The 18,397-nt window shown below is 32.0% G+C and overlaps 2 protein-coding genes across 5 annotated transcripts; one reads left to right on the forward strand and one right to left on the reverse strand.

Moving 5' to 3' along the window:
- The first annotated feature begins 3,273 nt into the window (after positions 1-3,273).
- Positions 3,274-4,765, forward strand: LOC118050278 (uncharacterized). The gene is made up of 3 exons (XM_035060581.2): positions 3,274-3,994; positions 4,101-4,276; positions 4,378-4,765. The coding sequence occupies exons 1-3, from the start codon at positions 3,578-3,580 to the stop codon at positions 4,541-4,543; spliced, it is 759 nt and encodes a 252-aa protein (XP_034916472.1). The 5' UTR covers positions 3,274-3,577; the 3' UTR covers positions 4,544-4,765.
- A 331-nt stretch (positions 4,766-5,096) lies between these two features.
- Positions 5,097-11,154, reverse strand: LOC118050277 (protein WVD2-like 5). 4 transcript variants are annotated; one of them, XR_004687861.2, is made up of 10 exons: positions 10,904-11,154; positions 9,877-10,114; positions 9,543-9,794; positions 9,416-9,456; positions 9,107-9,178; positions 8,885-8,984; positions 8,718-8,789; positions 8,523-8,633; positions 6,345-6,835; positions 5,097-5,386 (listed from the first exon to the last, which is right to left on the reverse strand). XR_004687861.2 is itself a non-coding variant. In XM_035060579.2 (10 exons), the coding sequence occupies exons 3-10, from the start codon at positions 10,108-10,110 to the stop codon at positions 6,413-6,415; spliced, it is 1,305 nt and encodes a 434-aa protein (XP_034916470.1). In that variant the 5' UTR covers positions 10,111-10,114; positions 10,705-10,762; positions 10,904-11,154; the 3' UTR covers positions 6,001-6,412. The 4 variants fall into 4 exon arrangements, 2 of the variants coding, with proteins under 2 accessions (XP_034916470.1, XP_034916469.1); XR_004687860.2 differs by lacking the exon at positions 5,097-5,386 and adding an exon at positions 6,001-6,228; XM_035060579.2 differs by lacking the exon at positions 5,097-5,386 and adding an exon at positions 10,705-10,762 and having other exon boundaries at positions 6,001-6,835.
- Positions 11,155-18,397: the final 7,243 nt, after the last annotated feature.

Genomic DNA, 18,397 nt, shown 5'->3' on the forward strand with positions numbered 1-18,397 from the left:
AAAGCCCAAGTCCAAAGGGCACTAGCTTTATCATTGAAAGTAAGTAATAAGCCCAAGACTTGTGATCCAATCTAATCTCTTCTCCATGATGGATGTCGTGAACTCAAGTATTTATTTTGTATTATGGTATATAATATTTCTAAAAATATTGTTTAAAATATTTTAAATTTTGATATTAATGTATTAAAATTATTCAAAAATATTTAAAAAATATCAATTTGATACATTTTTTTTTAAAAAAAAATACTTTAAAAAATAAGTTATAACATTAAAATTTGTGTTTTTGAAACTCCCGGTTCGAATGGTTGCTAAAAAACCACAATTCAAGAAACAGAATTTATTCACTGTTACACCTCCAAATTCAACTTATCTTCTACGTTCACGAAACATAATTAATATTTTCTAAAATATTATTTAATTGATTATTATGTTTTATATTAAAATATAGATGCTTGCTATAGTTATTTCAAAATATTATAATTATAATGTTTTGCAGTTCAAGACACAATACGTGTAAATACTTAAAAATAACTTCTTTACAATTTAAATGATATTTTGTTTTCTTTTTTAAGATAGCAGAAACTATTTTCTCTGGATTTATAATTAATTGGCTGTAACCATCATGATTAACTAAATTACAAATATATAAGATATTGTTTTTTATGATTCATTTGGTAAATCTATTTAACAATTCATAATCACTTGTTAAAAAGAAAATAATATACATTATTCCTTTGAAAAAAATAATAGATTTTTTGAGTCATAATTCTATAATAATGTCAGCAAATAATTAAAGTATGAGATAATTAATTAAGTTATTGAATGATAAGAAAAGCTATTTAATACATTTAATAAGATAATTTAATTGTTTTATATAAAGTCAATATAAATATAACACCTTAAAAAAAATCCATCTAAAAATCTGTAGTGGTCACCAATTGATAATCACTAAGTTCACATAACATGGGCTGGGAAAAAAAAATCTTATCATAAAAAGAGAATGTTCAAGAGACCACAAGTTTATTTTAAAAAAGTTAAAAAAAAAAATACAATTCGGGTTATAAATCCAAGTTGGGTCGAATAAATCTATCTTACATAAGATGACAAAAAACAAAAAACAACATCAAATGGATCGAACTAAAAAAAAATATTTATTGATATTAAAAAAAAATGACAAAGATACATTTCAATCTTATCAATTGCAGTTAAAAAAAAAGAAAGGAAATGACCCAAGTTAACTTGAGTGCATCTACCAAACTCACAACCTATTCATGATAATTTTTAAAAAAACTAAAAAAAAAGATAAAATTTAAAGTATTAAATGATAAAATTGAAAAAAATATATAGTATAAAAAATAAGAGAAAAGTCTAGTATCGCATGTGTTAACCTTTCAAATATGTTACTTGGGTTTTGAGCCCAGTGTTACCCAACTAGAAAAAACATCGATCCTCAATTCTGTACCAACACAAGGCTAGAGGATGAAATTGAAAAAAATAATCTAAATTTAATAAAAAACCTTGAAAAAAAAAAAAATAGCAATCTAAAATAATGAGGACTAGATGTTAAAGAAAAACAAAACAACAAGGAAAATAACATTGTTTGATTTAAGGGTGAAATTAAAATAAAATCATACATTTTACAAAAGATATATATAAAAAAAGGATCATATCTGAAACAAAAACAAAATAAATAAAAAATAACATTTAAACAAAGGGAAAATCAAAAATAAATTTAAAGTTTATAAAGGAAATCAAGATAAAAATCAATCAATCAAAAGCAAGAGAATTAAATCTGAAATATAAATAAAATAAAAGGACAACATACATTTTTTGATTGAGTAGCTTGTTTTTTAAATGGAAGAGAGAGAAAAAAAGATAATAAGATCCATACCATCGTATAACACTACATACACCATTTCATCGAAAAATGAATGCTATAAAGATTCTAAAACCATCATGGATGGTTAATTTCCTCCACTGCACGTGCTGTTAGAAGCGTGCAGAGCGGCCTGACATGCAAATGCACATACAAACCATTTTTTTTAAAAAAATAATTTTTAAGCTTATTAAGATACCAAATTGCTCTTGACTTGAACCGACCTATTTGTTACGAAAACAACCATAATGAAAAGATGAGGTAACCTCTGGTTACAAGTTTAAAAAATTATGATTCCAATGTTAATTAAGTTAATTCATTGTGCATGAATGGTGAAAAAACAAATCAACCTTGGATAGATTTTTTTAAAAAGGTATTCTAATTTGTTAAGAAAATCATATTGTCCTCAATCAATATAATAATAACCTTTTGGTCCTTGCTGAATTACAATATCACCCTTAATAGCTAGCTTAATATTTATATTTTTTTTTGGAAAAGGAAATAATGTAATTATATTGTTTCTGTTCACATTGCATATCTAGGTGTACAGTGAAATCACTATACCAATCGGGTTTTCTTTTTAATAGTGAGAAAATTAATAAAGCATGCTGATTTATTTTTTTATGCAGAAAAAGAAGACGAAAGGCCAACAAAAAGATTAACCAAAGTCTCATTTCACACCACTATATAAGCTGGATTTCAGTCACAGCAGTAAGAAGTTGCTGTGAGGAGGCATGGTGTGCTTGCAGTGGGTCCAAGAAGGATAATTATATTTTGATGGATTGATGGCGAAAGGTTCTGTTCCTTTTCAGGCATGGGTTTCGGCCGTAGTAGTTATCACCTGGCTTGTCCCCATATCCAGTTGTTCATCAAGGAAGAAGAAAAGGAACAACTTGTCATTTTACTCATTTTTCAATTGTTAAAGTCTTTGAAAAACGCAACAAAGAGCAAAACCCAGCAGCCAGCGTCTAGTGATTGAGTTTTAACTTTTTCCTGCGTGTGATTGATTGGAAATGCATTGTTTTTGTTTTTAGAAGTGTTCTACGAATATATTTTATTGAAAGAAATATTAATTTAATGTTTTTTAATGATATCTTGATGCACTAATATAAGGTTTAATAAAAAAATATACAAACACTCACCGAATAAGAACAAAGGAAAAAAAACTATATGATTTGCACCATATGGATGTGAGATTTGATAAGAAATTCACCGATACCACCGCAACTTCATCAGGAAAAATAAAAACCATGTGCTAAAAACAAGTTTCTAATCAAGCTCTAGCAAACATCAAGAGGAAAAATGAATTCAAAACTCTAATCCATATTAGAAGATAATCTTAGATATTATTGAGCCAAAATATCACCAGCTACCTCCCTGGCTAGTGCCCTCCCATGATAAGAGCAGAAGAAATAGACAACCTCGTGGCCAAAAAGCAAAACCAAAACTCGGAGGTCAGCTTGACGTAACTCCTCGAAGACTCGTAATATTCACGTCCCTAGCTAGCTACCTCTGTGCCTTTACCTTCTCTACCTCAAGTTATTAGCATGGGTTTAATTACCACATGCTCTCAGTCAAAAAGCTAAAAATCCTCTCCTCCCATCCATCCATCCATCTATATATATATGCGCTGCTTCTTTCTTTTTTTGTCCATCTTTGAGACAACATTTCGGGTTTCAAAAGAAACGAGAAGAAAAAAAAATGCTTCTTAGAAGTACTTCTACACCGGTATTAAGGACACTTGTCTGCCAGTCCTCAACAAGCCGGCCAGTGTCCATGTGCCTTCGAAGAACAGTATCAGAGGCTGAGATTAAGCCACTCTACTTGGCCAGAGAGAGAATGTTCTCTAAACGTTCTTTCATGTCGCCAGTCCTCAAGGAAAAAGAAGAAATGAGCGTTTGCACAGAAGCAGTCGAGGAGGAGGAGATGGTCTGTGGTGGTGGTGGTAGTGGTGGTGGTGGTATATGTGGTGGTGGTGGTGGTGGTGGGAGCTGGGACTCAGGTCATCAGCCTTATGAAAGTGATCATGAGAGCATGAATCTTTATTACCAGAACATGATCAAGGCCTATCCTGGTGATGCTCTTCTTCTTGCAAACTACGCTAAATTCTTGAAAGAGGTAAGCGTAAATCAATATGTGCCCGTGTTCGTATTTGTTGTTGTTTCTTGATTTCCTTTTAGGAAAAATGGGAAATTGCTATAAATCGTAAGAGATGTGTTTTTAGGTACGAGGTGATGTTGTGAAGGCAGAGGAGTTCTGTGAGAAAGCAATTCTGGCAAATGGAAGAGATGATGGGAATGTTTTGTCAATGTACGGAGATCTAATATGGAATAACCACAGGGACAGTAATCGTGCTCAGGCTTGCTTTGATCAAGCTGTCAAGTCCTCTCCCGATGACTGGTAAAGAAAAATATAAACATGTTTGACTTATTTAGAGATGGTTAGATGATATAATCCGTTTAGATAATCAAGTTTGATGTTACATATTTTTGATGATGCAGCTATGTGCTTGCTTCTTACGCTCACTTCCTCTGGGATGCTGGTGAAGAAGACGGTGGTGAAGAAGAAGAGACCAAGCAGAAAGAAATTCAATGTGATAGTTTGCCAACATATAAACAGATATATAATCTTCCTCAAGGATTCCCTCCTTTGGCTGCTGCTTCTTAACGCCGATACAGCCTGTCTCTGGTGTAAATCTTGTTCTTACACCTTCAGTTTTGTGCAAGGAACCAAACAGAGAGATGTCCGATGCCAAGTCAAGATGGATGGTGATGATGTTGCTCAATGGTTGAAGTTATTGGAAGTATCTAGCAGAAGATAGAATCGATAATATATACCATGTTCAATCATCAAAATGAAAGAAAGGGATAAGAGTTTCTTTTGGTACTATTCTTGTCTTGTTGCTTGTGGATTTATGTTGCTAACCTCGTCTTCTTGTTAAATTATTCCTGTGCTTTTAGTATCTTTTGCTCCTCCTCGTCTCGCTGAAGATATTCCTAACTTCCTATGTGGGCTTTAATGTCCAATATAGGACTCACGTGCTCTCTTCTTCTCCAGCGCTGTCTTCTGAGTTTTATTGCCAAAATGGTTAAATTTGAGGCACAGAAGACAAAGGGGGGGATGTGAAAAAATGAAAATGAAGGGCGATGCTGATGAGTTGGCCTATCTAATAACAGGAGACTTCTCCAGATTTTTGCAAAATATGTCGAACACAGCAAGCAAATAACATGTGAATTAGAATATCTTTGCAAACGACAACATCCAATGCTGCTAACTATGGACAGATTAACTAGAAATCAAAATACACCATGCAAAATCTTTCACTGTTTTTGTGCTCAAACTGCCATGGTAGCTTGAGCTTCATCTCCAATCACTACTTGTTGTCTTTTTGAACAGCTTCCTGCTCTTGGGTAGGAGACGCACCCTTACTTATTTGAATACAGTGGCATTTTCCTCATTTATTGCTTCAGGAAATGAATTCTTTCCCATAATTGTCACAACCGAAATGATCTGAAAAAGGTTTTAAATTAGTACATGAGTTTTTAGACCCAAATATTTTTATTAAAATAACTTTTTTTTAACCTAACCTGGTTTAGACTGGATTACCAAATCACTAAAAACCCAGTATGTTCATCCAGATTTTTCATTTTGAGTTCTAGTTCTAAAATAACATACCTTTTAACGTAACATAATTTAACATAGTTTAGACCAAGTCACCAAATCACTAAAAACTCCATATGTTCAATTAGTTTTGTCCATTCAATTTCCCAAAAGCTGGCTTGTGAGAATTGATATACTCTTCCTTCGAACTCATTTCATTTCTCATGGGCAGAAAATTGAGACCAAAGCTGGCTTGTGAGATTCGAAATGTAGGTATGGTAAATGAGAATGTAAATATTGGCAGCACGCATGAGACACCCTCTTATGCACATTAATTTATCACCCAACTAAGAGGATTTTTCTTCAGCAATAAATTAAAGAGCAGAATACAATAAAGATTATATCATAGAACTACAGACTATTTTAAAAAATTACCTTCGTCTTTTCTCTCCTAATACATCGCCTTAGTTATACGAATGATCCAAAGTAAAAAAATAAAAATAAAAACTCAAAGAGACAAAGGATTCGCAGTTCACACCACCAAAGTCACCTTAATCAACAATATCCAATTGTCCAAATATAACAGGTTTACAGATGGCATGGCCTATCTAACAGCATACTTCTCCAAAATTTTGCTAAATATTTTCAATACAGCAGGCAAATAAGAAATAACATGTAAATTAGAATAACTTTTGCAAGTGATAACATACAATACTGCAAGAATGTAGAGCCCTAGTGAAAAGACCAGCAACCTGAAATCATGCACACAAAACAATCAATGCTGTTGACTAAGGACAGACACAGCCATCACAATCTATCATGCAAAATCCTTTACGCCTTCATTGTCCAATAAATTCAGGTCTTTCACCTTTTTATTTACGCACATGGATTTGAGGGCTTTGCATTCACCGTTCGATTCTTGTTTCGTTTTTGAGGTCAAACCACCAATGCTACTGGATCTTTCGCCATCGTGGCCTGAGCTTCCTCTTTAACCCCGGGGAGAAATTCACTCTCCTCATTCTTTGAAACAGCTTCCTGCTCTTGGGTGGGAGATGAACCCTCATTTGATTGATTAGATAAGGTGGGACTTTCCTCATTTGATGCTTTAGGCAATTTAGTTTTTTCATCATTTGCACTGGATAGCTTGGTCTTTTCAGAAGGCAGTTTGGGAAGGGACTTCCTCTGCGGCTTCTTTGGATGGGCGGGAGAAAGTCCTTTGATGGGAATGTTTGAAGATACTTTCTCATCCAAACTTAGCCGACCTGGTCGATAGCTCTGGCTATTGTTTCCTTCAGTATCTGCAGGGGATGAGCTCTTCCTTCTACCTAGCTTGGGAGATTTGGCTCTTGTTGTGGGTATCTGCATCAAAGTAACAACATCAAGACCAACGTAATTTCAATTGATTAACAGTCCTGCCAGATACATCAAGAACAAGTTAACCCAGAGATCAATGCAGCCACAGAGACAAATTGTCGAATAGGATTAGATCATCCAAATCCCATGGTAGTGCACCCATTGTAAAACACAAAGGCAAACTTCGACAGGAATCATAAACACAAAGCCATGACTGTAGAATTAATTAGGTTGATAATAGTCACATGTTAATTAAGGGATCTTGGTAGCATTAGAGGGTTTCTCCAAAAACTTTTCAGCGTATAACATCCTAACTGAAAGTTTTGGTACAAAAGAAAATTAAAGATTGTCATGATGTAGCTTTTAGTGTTATCCAACCATAAGTTGCTCCACAGGGGAATATGATACCCTATCACTGGTGTATCTAAATGGAAAAGAATCATAATAGTATTTCATAAGGTAAGGTTTGTTGCCAAATTTGAACAACTGACATGGTGAAAACCTGCAGAGTGCGGGTAATCAGAAGTAAGCAATGAATCTTCCTGGATTTGATGATAACGCTTGATTTCAATCGCTTACCTGCTCGGTAATTTACTTAATTTAGCGATAATTACAAATCTTGAAAATCTTGAAAAAAAGAAAATCAAATAATATATATGATTTGTAATTATTTCTTTTTTCAAGATTTTCAAGATTTGTAATTATCGCTAAATTAAATAAATTACCGAGCAGATAAGCGATTGAAATCAAGCGTTATCATCAAATCCAGGAAGATTCATTGCTTACTTCTGATTACCCGCACTCTGCAGGTTTTCCAACATTTCCTTCTCTATCTCGCTGCTGCGGACAAGAAACTACTGCTACCGGACAAGAAACGTGAAATATTTATATATATTTCACGTTTCTTGTCCGGCAGCAGCGAGATAGAGAAGGAAATGTTGGATTTTTCTTCTTTTTTCATTCTGGCTTTTTGCGGTTAAGCCTACGAATTTATTTCTCTATTTATATGTGTTGTTGTGTAAATTGTAAATAAAACATGGATCTTAAATTCTAATAGTCTGAAGTCCTGTTAGGCTTCTCTTGTTTTCGAAAATCGTAAATTACCGAGCAGGTAAGCGATTGAAATCAAGCGTTATCATGATGTAGCTTTTAGTGTTATCCAACCATAAGTTGCTCCACAGGGGAATATGATACCCTATCACTGGTGTATCTAAATGGAAAAGGATCATAATAGTATTTCATAAGGTAAGGTTTGTTGCCAAATTTGAACAACTAGTATGGTGAAAACCTGCAGAGTGCGGGTAATCAGAAGTAAGCAATGAATCATTGGTACAACACTAATACTAATCATTCACCGCAGCAAAAGGTCTCATGATACAAGCATAGGCAGTGAAAGAGATGAATCTCACCGAGCAAAGATGCTACTCACAGCAAAATAATCATGTTATTTGATGGATGTAACACAACATGCATAGACAAAAGCACGTGATATGAAAATTATGGTCAGGGACAGTAACTTGGTATAGTTTCTTTACTTTAAACTATAAAAATGCCAAATAAATGAATCCAAGATAGATGAAACACTGAGAACAGAAAAACAAAAAAAAAAACATAACCCAATATTGACAATTGGATGCAATGGAGGGATTGATTGAGTGCAGAAATTATTTAGTGATAAAAAATACAATTTTACCTTCTTTAGCTCCACCTTAGGTGGTGCAGGCTCCTGATAAAAGCTGGGCATAGGTGTTGCTTTAAAACCCAAACTCTTCCTAAGCAACTTAATCTCAGCTTCTTGGGTTTCCTGTGAGAGAGTCAAATGATTGCCAGGACAAGAAACGAATTCAAACAGAAATCAAAGCCCATAGAAATCATTACATTTCTATACCTTGGACTTAGCTTGCAAAGTAGTCTTTTCTGCTTCCTTAGCATGAATCTTTTCCTCGAGCTTTGAATAGAACTGAACAGCATAACATTATAGCTATTACACTAACACCATAATTACTGCTAGGGAGTTTACATGGAGAATCAAGAAGCTTTGAGTACAGAACTAACCTCCTTCCTTTTCTCAGCTCGTTCATCACACTTAAAGCTGAAACCATAATTTGGAAGTGCACCCACCTTGCGAGGTTTGGCATCTTCCACGGTGGGACTTCTACAGTGCAATTAAGGAAAAACTTATGTATGCCACAGAAAAAGGTAAAATAGTCATAAGCTGAAGATAGCCCTCTGCTCATAGAAGAAGAAATGACAACACATTCAAAGAAAAAAGGATACGAAGTAGAGTCTGTATCTGCTTCAGCTTTATCAACAGGCCCTTTTTTCAAAGGTTTCAGTTTCGTCTTCTCCCTGTATAAAGCAAAACCACCATTAACAAATGGCGAGAGGAAAAAGCAATGGTAAATACAATGTGAATTAAAAATTCTAACAGCTACTTCAAATAATCAGACATTCTGGATCAAGTTTAACGAATTAACCAGTAAGTCCACTACACAGAAGAGGTGAAATTAACAAAGATAGACATGCAGCTCCATGACATTAAGAAAAAAGAAAAGGAAACACGCAAACAATGCAAGCAATACATACACAATGCCTTCAGGTGGTGCTGCATCAGACTTCCCAGATTGCTGTTAGAAGAATACGATCAGAAAAATGATAAGCAAATGCAAAGGTGGTTGTTGGTACAAAAGCAAAAGGCAATGTCAATTTCTACCTTGGATGCCTGACCCTGCCTCTCGTTGAATGATTTACTTTTCAAATGCTGTTTTAATTGTGAATTTACATCAACAGAACCATTTGAAACAGTGAGTTGCACCTCAGCGTCTCTTCCATCCTTACCTTTCTTCACCTGAGTGGCTGAGGCATTTTTCGGGTGCGAGGGCTTTGCAGTACCCCTCTTTCCCGGACCTTTCTGAGATTTAGCATTTTCTGAATTATCAGCATCTTTCACTTTTACTTCTCCTTCCTTTATGATAGAAGCATCAAGTTTAAAATCAGGCTTAGTTTTACTCATTGAACAAAATACACAGACTGGTACATTTCCTTACCTTAAAAACAGGCAATCCATTGCTTCCCACGTATGCCTTTAATTCATCCTCTACTTCCCCAGTAGATAAATTATCAGTAGTGTCATCATCAAGCTTAAAAGTGTTCCCCACACTCCCATTTAAATTATTTGAAACAACACCATCCTCTCCAGCAGCTGGACTTTGCTGATGACCACCATTTTGATGGGCAGCCTCAAGCCCACCATCAGGCAAAAGATGATTATCAGAATCCATCACTCTGCAAATAAGAATAAATAAATAAATAAACAAAACAAATGTAAGATTTGCAACTAAAAATGATTTGACGAAACATGAAAACATACACTTGGCAGTGACATTCAAACCGCCAAAACCAATTCTCTATTTTCATATGATAATTGAGTTATATTTAGAAACTAATGCTATTAAACATTGAAAACATTTCAACTCCGTTCCTAATTATGCACACCAGTCCCCAAACTCATACTTCTTCGTTCTCCAAAACATAACCACGCCCTGCACCCATCACGTTATACTCCAAAACCATAAAAGGCACTCACTTAACACACAATTTTCAGTAATAGTACACAAAATGCCTGAAAAACCGCGAGAATTCATCCGTTCGTCACCAAATTTACAGTGACTAAGTGAACAAAAAACGAAAACCTAATCAATTCAATTCATAATTTGATTAATTTCTACCATTTTTTCCCTCCACTTTCTCGGAAACCAAACAAGACCTGTACAAAAACAGATTCCGCTAAATGAATCTCTAATCCTAAAAAAAAAATCAAATCAGTACAAAATCTTCCAAACGAATATTTCGTAGCAAATCAAAAGAATCTCTACATTTCCAAGTGTCAAATCGCTCGTTCAACACTGATCTGCTCACAGCAAAAAAAAATTCCTGACAGCAAAAATCAACACTCCGTTCAGTACCCAACAAGTTCACTAACTACTCAAATCTAACTCCACAATGAGAGAAAGAAGTTGAAAAAGTTTTCTCAGCAACCAAACAGAAACAACAATACTTCAACAACTTCCTTACCTCGAGATGCGAGCAAAAAAATCAAAACTCCATCAACCAAGCCACTACAAAACAGTAATAACAGATTTATCAAAGGCTACGAAGGATCTGAGACAAGAAGACCGGGCTACGTGAACCGGGGGATCCGACCGGAAAAGGTAAGATCGATCTCTCCTCGGATTATTCTCGAAATAAAATGAAAATTATATTATTGTTTTTTTCTGTTTTGTAAGGCTCTAAAAGGCTATTTAAAAAACAGAGGCTTTCAAATCCATTTTATTTCCAGGTCACTCACTGTCTGTCTAATCTATAAGAGAGAGTGGGGTATGGGGTACGTATAATTATACGAGTTGGAGAGAGATACGGTTATTTTTTAGTAACTGATAAACAGATAAAGAATAAAATATACTGTTATTTCTTTCTTTTTTGTAAAGGAAAATAGGGCGGTTCTGGTGCGGTTATTTTAAGTAACTGGATCATTAATAGACAAGTGATTGTTTATTTTTGCTAAATAGTCCTCGTACTTGGAATAAAATAAAATTTATTATTAGCCACTTCTTTTTTTTTTTACTCTTGTTTGTGATTGGTTTTTTTTCTAGAGGATAGGACACATTAAATATAGAGTCAAAATTTTATTTTATTAAAACAAATTTTTTATTTTTAAAAAATCAAAATAATTTTATTATTGTTAAAAAAATCTAGTTCGATATAAAATTCAACTAGGTTAAGTTAAGGCTTATTAGGTAAATTTGTGGAGTGAGACCAAGTTTTGTAATTATAGATGGTGTTGGAATTTTTAATCATCAAATGTCAAGGTTAATTCTATTAAAATAACTCACCCAATCGGTTAAAAAAAAATCTAAGAATAAAAGTAATAAAAAAAATATTTTAATCCAACTTTTTATATATATTAAATTTAAAATTAAAACCTGTAAAATATAATCTATTAGTACAAAAGTACCCTTGTAAACGGACATTACAATTATTGGAAGAAACGCTTGTTTGGACCATACACCCCACAATGAGGACAGGAGGGCAGGGCAAATACCGTGTAACGTATCCTCTAGTCCTCTTTTCACTTGTCCCTCCTTGTAGAGACCAAATGGTGAGTTAAGATTGAAATGTAGAGTCAAATCGTCCAGGTTAATGATCCAAAATTACTATAATTAGATAAATTAAAGTTCTCGAGCACAAATAGTTGCAATTTCTTTTAGAGAATGAAATTATATGTTGAATAAAATAGCTTTGTTTTGTATTTATCAAATTCAATTAAAAAATAACTTGAAACCTGTTTCAAGTTGAATTGAAAAAATATAAATTCAGTTAAATCTAAGTAAAATCTAGTTAATTTGGTAGGTTGATACATGTCACAATCAATCTTATCACACCTACTAGTCGATAATAATAATTTTAATAAACAATATTATTTTAATAAAAAATAATTAATTCAAAACTGATAAATTGATGTAATAATCTGAACCTATTTTTGAATTAGACCCAAAAATATACATGGAAGGATAATGTTTTACAAGAAGGTGAGGTGTATCGACTTTTATTGCCATCCTTGGACGAGGACCTAATTAGTAATTAGACGAGAAGGCAAACGGGGGCAAACGGGGGGGATGACAGACCGACCAGTTAGGCTAAGTTGTCGGGGAGTGACAATGTGCGGCGACAAGCAACCATTTTTTGCGGCCAGCCTCTTCCTCAACCGCTACAAAACCAACATGCTTGTGGGTCATTGTATGTATGCATGCCCCAAGCGTTCCACGGCTATATCCAAACACATTTTTCTCTGTGAGGTTAGGTTTACTAAAATCCTTAAATAAGTTCAAGCCACAAATTCAGTGGACCTTTTTATGTGTAAACTTATAAATAAAAATTTAATTTTATTATTATTTTAGAAAATTAAATATTAAATAGATTGAACGACATTTGAGAGAAAATATGAATATAATAACTTTAGCTCCACAAGTTTTTTGTATTTATGTGAAATAAGATAGAAGATTTATTTATTTATTTTGCATTTAATCCTCGTTTAGTTAGTCCTATATATGTATCAGAATTAAGCATCCTAATATATTTTAATTTTTTTTTGTTATCAATCTCAAATTGAGTGAGAATTCTTTCATTCCAAATACTCGTATGCATTCATATCAACTTGATCAATTATACTTCTATGCTAGTTTTGTGCAGGTATAACTACAATTAGAGTAATTAAACGTGATTATTATTATTATAGTGTATAATATTTTTTTAAAATAATTTTTATTTGAAAATATATTAATTTTGTTCTTGTATCAAAATATCATAAAGCAATAGAAAAGGTATTAATTAGATTTTTTTTTTTTTTAAGTGAAACAAACCAAGATACTAAACATCCATCAAATTTATGTGGTTCAGTCGGTTTTTTAAGTATATGTTAAATTATTTTTTCTTAAAAATATTAAATTTATGTTTTTAAAGTATTTTTTTTATAATTTTAATGCACCAGTATTAAAAAAATATAAAAAAATATAATTTTAATGTAATTTAAAAAAAAAAAAATCCACACCACCTTCCAAATACACACTTACTAATTGCGTTGTCCATAGTGAAAAAAAGAGAAGGACCACACATGCCAAGTTAGAATTGTAGTTTGAAAATTGAACTTCAATGGGATGGTTGAGAATTTAAAGAAAGAAAAAGGGCCGGTTAGGCAAATAAATTGGAACCAATAAATAGTAGTTTAAAGAAATTTAATCACAAATTATTGGATTAAAAGAGTTAAGAGAAAATTAATGATAATGTTGGCGGTGTCTTTCCTCCGTTGGGGATCTAGGTGCTTACTTTCTTGAATCTTGACTTTCAACGCACTCTCATCACAGTCGCATAGATCATTAGATTTTAAAAAAATAAAAATAAAAATGTTGACGGTCAAATTTAAAGAAATCATGGGTTGCTTAATGGAGTGCGTTTTGCATCACCTTAATGACAAGACACAAAATACTTTTAAGCCAAGTTTGGTAGGACAAGACAAGATTGTGTGCTAAAAATCATGGTTTTGGCAACCTTCGACGTTATATTTCTACTTAATGATGAGTACTATGTTGTCATCGTGGTTTCAATCTTCCTCGGAGTATTTTCTCACTTACCGATGATAGTTACAAATAACAGATTTCAGGTTGCTCACGGTGGGTGGTTACCTGACCAAAATATCACCATTTTTTTTTACACCATACCAACTCCAAATACTCCTATATTAACCTCGGCTCGTGTATTGCAAGAGAAGACACGTGCTTGGAGAGAAAAACAAACATTGAATAGTGTTAATTATTTGATTTAGAGTGCTTTGATCCTAGTTATGAATACCTTAATTGACATAATTAGTTAAATTCTTCATGGGTTGTTACTCCTTGAAGGGTATTTCATGATTGTAAACCTTAAGCAGTTCCTTGATTACTATTTGAAGGATCTTGCATGTTATTATTGTAAGATTGCAAATGATTCGAATTTTTTTTGATGATATTTAATCTAAGGGGGTTCGTTGTTATATACAGGGTAAAGATTAGGAAGTAATTTAATTTTGTTTCGAAAAATTGTATATACAAAAATCCAGTCTAGTTGAATAACTTAATGACTTGTTGATTTAGTAAAAAAAAAAACTTGATTTTTTATTAAAAATCCAGTTTTTGAATTTATCATCTACCATGGAAATTAAAAATGTAGCTCTGCCAACTATTTAATTGGTGGTTCAGTGATAAGAATCTAGAACCAAGAGGTTTGCTTTCTCCTGTGATCTTAAATTTGAGCCATGTAGTTGCTAATATGATGGCCACTAAAAATTTACATGGTTATTAACTTCAGGACCCGTGAGCAGGCGGAACAAGAAAAAAAAGTTAGGGGGGCCAAGGTATAAATAGAGGGCTAAGAAAATATTTCATACATTTTTATTAAAATTATAAATATATTATGCATTTCTTTGCACTGCCAGCCCCCCTCCCTCCGCCATTGCCTGTGAGATTAATCAAAGTATACATAAGCTAGTCCAGACATCCACATTAATAATAAAAAAAATAATCCTACCAAGTAATTCAAAAAAAAAAAAAAACTGAAAGTCACATGGCACGTGCTCCAAAGAAGTGAGAGCACGTGAGCGATCTAGAGAGCGAGCACAAATGAAGAGGCCGTGCAGCACGCATCCCGAGCATGAGCTAATCAGCGATCAATGCAATGTCCCCACTGATTTCAGCCTCCAGGACATTCTCTAGCATCTGCACGTGTAGTGTAGGCCCCACTACTCCAGGCTGGGTCCCAACACGTGGCATGTTGCATGTCAACGCAAGTCAAATGCAAGTTTCATCCGTCCTGCACAATCCGTCCCTAACATTTCTCGATTAAATCACTTTTTGCCGCCCACACAAATCTTTTTAATATTGATTTTTGTTTTTTAATAATAGTTTATGGTATAAAAATAATATAAACATGACTGGTTGTAAGAACAAACATAAAGATATAAACTAAATTTATTTTTTAACAATTTTAAAATAATTTATTTACATTCAAAATAAATAAAAAAAAGTGACATGCTCTTTTATCTTGAATATTTTTATCTTTTTTATACCATAATAATAACAAAATATTATCTTATAAATGATTTTTACTTACTATTATTCTTTACTTAGGAGCATGTTTGGAAATGTTGCAAATCGTGTTTTATCAAAATTTATTTTTTTTTGTTAATTTTTTTTATATATTTTGGATCGTTTTGACGTGCCGATCTCAAAAATAATTTTAACAAAATATCATTTTGATATATTTTGACATAAAAAATCATTTTAAAAAGTAACTACAACCACACTCCAAACATGCCTAATAGATTAATTATAATAAAATTATTTGTTTATTAAAATTTCATTTTCACTTTATAATTTGAATCTTTAAACGATGAAAATGGTGGATATATTCAATTCCTAAACAAGTTAAAGCTTAATAGTCAATATTAACACGACTTTAATAAACCTGAAGAAATAAAAGATCTGTGCCTTTTATTTTTCATCTTAATTAGTAGGTTAATCTCTTCTTTGTGACTCTCGACGTACCTGACTTAAAGTTCTAATTATTGTTTACTTTTAACCTAAGATTAGCTCTAAACAAAAATCTCTATTTCATCATCCACACCAAGAAACTTTAGTTGTGGAGCGTGATTGAAAGAGACAATAAAGTATAATATAATTTTACAAGCAATTGTCTTTCACAAACAAAGAAGGAAAATCTTTTCGCCATCTATAGAAGCATACACGACTAGCCATAACTTTTAGAGGGTTTTTAAAATTTAATATTAATCATTTTATTTTGAAATATATTAAAATAATATTTTTTATTTTTAAAAGATATTTTTAATATTAGCATATAAAAATATAAAAAACTAATATTAGCATATAAAAATTATTTGTTTTTCGAAAAAAAACAAAAACAAAAGGGCTCTAATGGTGTGGCCCAACATTCATTTTATGAATAAATTTTGTATATAAATAATTTTTTCATTCATCCACATCCCATTAAAATTGGTAATTTTAATTCATTTGTAAAACAAAAAAAAAAAAAAAATAAATACATGAATGGATAAGGGAGTCATTAGCTCATCTTATCATCTAAAGGATAAATTGAACCGTACGAATCCCAAAGAGTTAGAGTAGTCACTATTGTTAGAGATATAAGTTGATAGCCCCCCTTGACTGTTTCTTTTTGGGAAGAAAATAATCCATTGGCAATAATACACATAGAAAATATTATTTTGTCACACCCATTCTTTTAATTACTCACTTAGTTGGCCAAACTCACATAATACCAAAATATAATCTATACTCTATGTTTACTTATTTATTATTTATTTTAAACATGGAATTTCATATGGCATGTTAAACATTATTATATATATAAATATATGCTGGATTACTATGATTCCCACGAGCAAAATATTTAATTGGTTGGTGACGAGCATTACGGGGACAATTGAGAGAATAACTGGTCAAAATTTCCTTATTAAGTAGCAATAAAATGGAATAGAGAACCTTTAGCTTATAGTTTTTTAGTTCTCTTTTATTTAATTATTATTTGTTTAATTTTTGGCCAGATAAGCATGGAATAAAGTGGTAGATTAGGACATAAGATTGAACTTTAAGGGTTGACCCACAGGCATACATCTTTGGACATGCATTGTTGTCTAGTAACTTCATGAGGATTTTGTAACTGGAGGGAGGATTTTCCTAGACTGCCCTCGCGAATATATGATTTAATTGTGTTAATGTATGCCCTTTTTTTATTTTTCCTAATTGTTTATGGCATGCTGAAGATCATGCAGGACCAGCAAGAACACAGCATGCAAAAAGCAATCAATCAAAGCAATGATTCAACTCCGTTTGGGAGTTCTGTGGCTTTTGTATATTGGTGTTTTTTAAAAATATATTTATTTTAAAAAATATAAAATTGATGTTTTTTGATGTTTTTAATATACTCATATAAAAAAAATCTAAAAAAATCATTTAAATATAATTTTAAATAAAAAATATTATACACTGCAGTATGATACTACCAACCTATTTTGCATATAGATTCACACATTTTGTTTTTACTGTCAAGGCGTAATGATAGCATATTTTTTTTATTATATGGATACTCTAATCTATTATTTCTTTATCGTGTTTTAATACATTAGAAATTACTATAATTTTAAAACTTTGTTTGATGTAGTGGGATTGATCTAGGATCTCGGTTAACCCAAAATTAAAATAAAGTCGGGTTTAAAAAAAATAAGAAAAGTAAAAAACTTGAGTGACCCGGCAAGTTGATGATAAGACTTGATTAAAAATCCGGTTGTAACTTATTGACTATGTTTTTTTTTTTTTAAAAAAAAAAGAGCATCATTTTGATTTATAAAAAAAATTAGAATTGACCCGGGTGACCTGGGTCGACACCAAACTAGGTTTAAAAACTCTAAAAATTACAATCATGCTATCTTCTTTTATCTTAAATTCATACCATATTTTACATGCATAAAACAAGTTTTCTAAAAAATATATATATAATTTTGAATTTAAATATTAAATCAAGATAAAATTTAATCATTGATCAACTTATCATAACCAACTGTATTGTATTTATGTTTAGATTAGACCTAGAAATTGATGTTGAAGTATTTTTTCCTAATTATTTTTTTATTCATTTCCTAATTAAGTTTAACTGCTGTAATTAAATTTGGTTTTAATTAATTAAGTCAGTCTAACCACTAGTTAAACAAGTTGTAGCTTTTTTTAAAAAAGTAATTAAGAGCTTTTATTCAAAATTTTTGAATTCAAAATTTTCCCTCTATTATAAAAGCTACAGTTTGAGAGATATTGTTGCATGAAATATTATAAGACTCCGTTTATTTGTTGAAAGGTAGGTTTTTTTGGAAAGTGAATTTTGAAAAAAGTAAATTATTTTTTGATGTTTGGTAGTGTAATAAAAAATAAATTGAAAAACACTTTTAAATAT

This window comes from Populus alba, chromosome 6 (assembly GCF_005239225.2).
Source record: "Populus alba chromosome 6, ASM523922v2, whole genome shotgun sequence".
Taxonomy (NCBI): domain Eukaryota; kingdom Viridiplantae; phylum Streptophyta; class Magnoliopsida; order Malpighiales; family Salicaceae; genus Populus; species Populus alba.

Coding starts and splice junctions, on each gene's coding strand:
- LOC118050278 (XM_035060581.2), top strand. CDS start 3,578: ATGCTTCTTAGAAGTACTTCTACACCGGTATTAAGGACACTTGTCTGC. Junction 3,995..4,100: donor ACGCTAAATTCTTGAAAGAG/GTAAGCGTAAAT, acceptor ATGTGTTTTTAG/GTACGAGGTGATGTTGTGAA. Junction 4,277..4,377: donor AAGTCCTCTCCCGATGACTG/GTAAAGAAAAAT, acceptor TTGATGATGCAG/CTATGTGCTTGCTTCTTACG.
- LOC118050277 (XM_035060578.2), bottom strand. CDS start 10,110: ATGGATTCTGATAATCATCTTTTGCCTGATGGTGGGCTTGAGGCTGCC. Junction 8,985..9,106: donor GCAGATACAGACTCTACTTC/GTATCCTTTTTT, acceptor ATTGCACTGTAG/AAGTCCCACCGTGGAAGATG. Junction 8,634..8,717: donor CTTTGCAAGCTAAGTCCAAG/GTATAGAAATGT, acceptor ACTCTCTCACAG/GAAACCCAAGAAGCTGAGAT.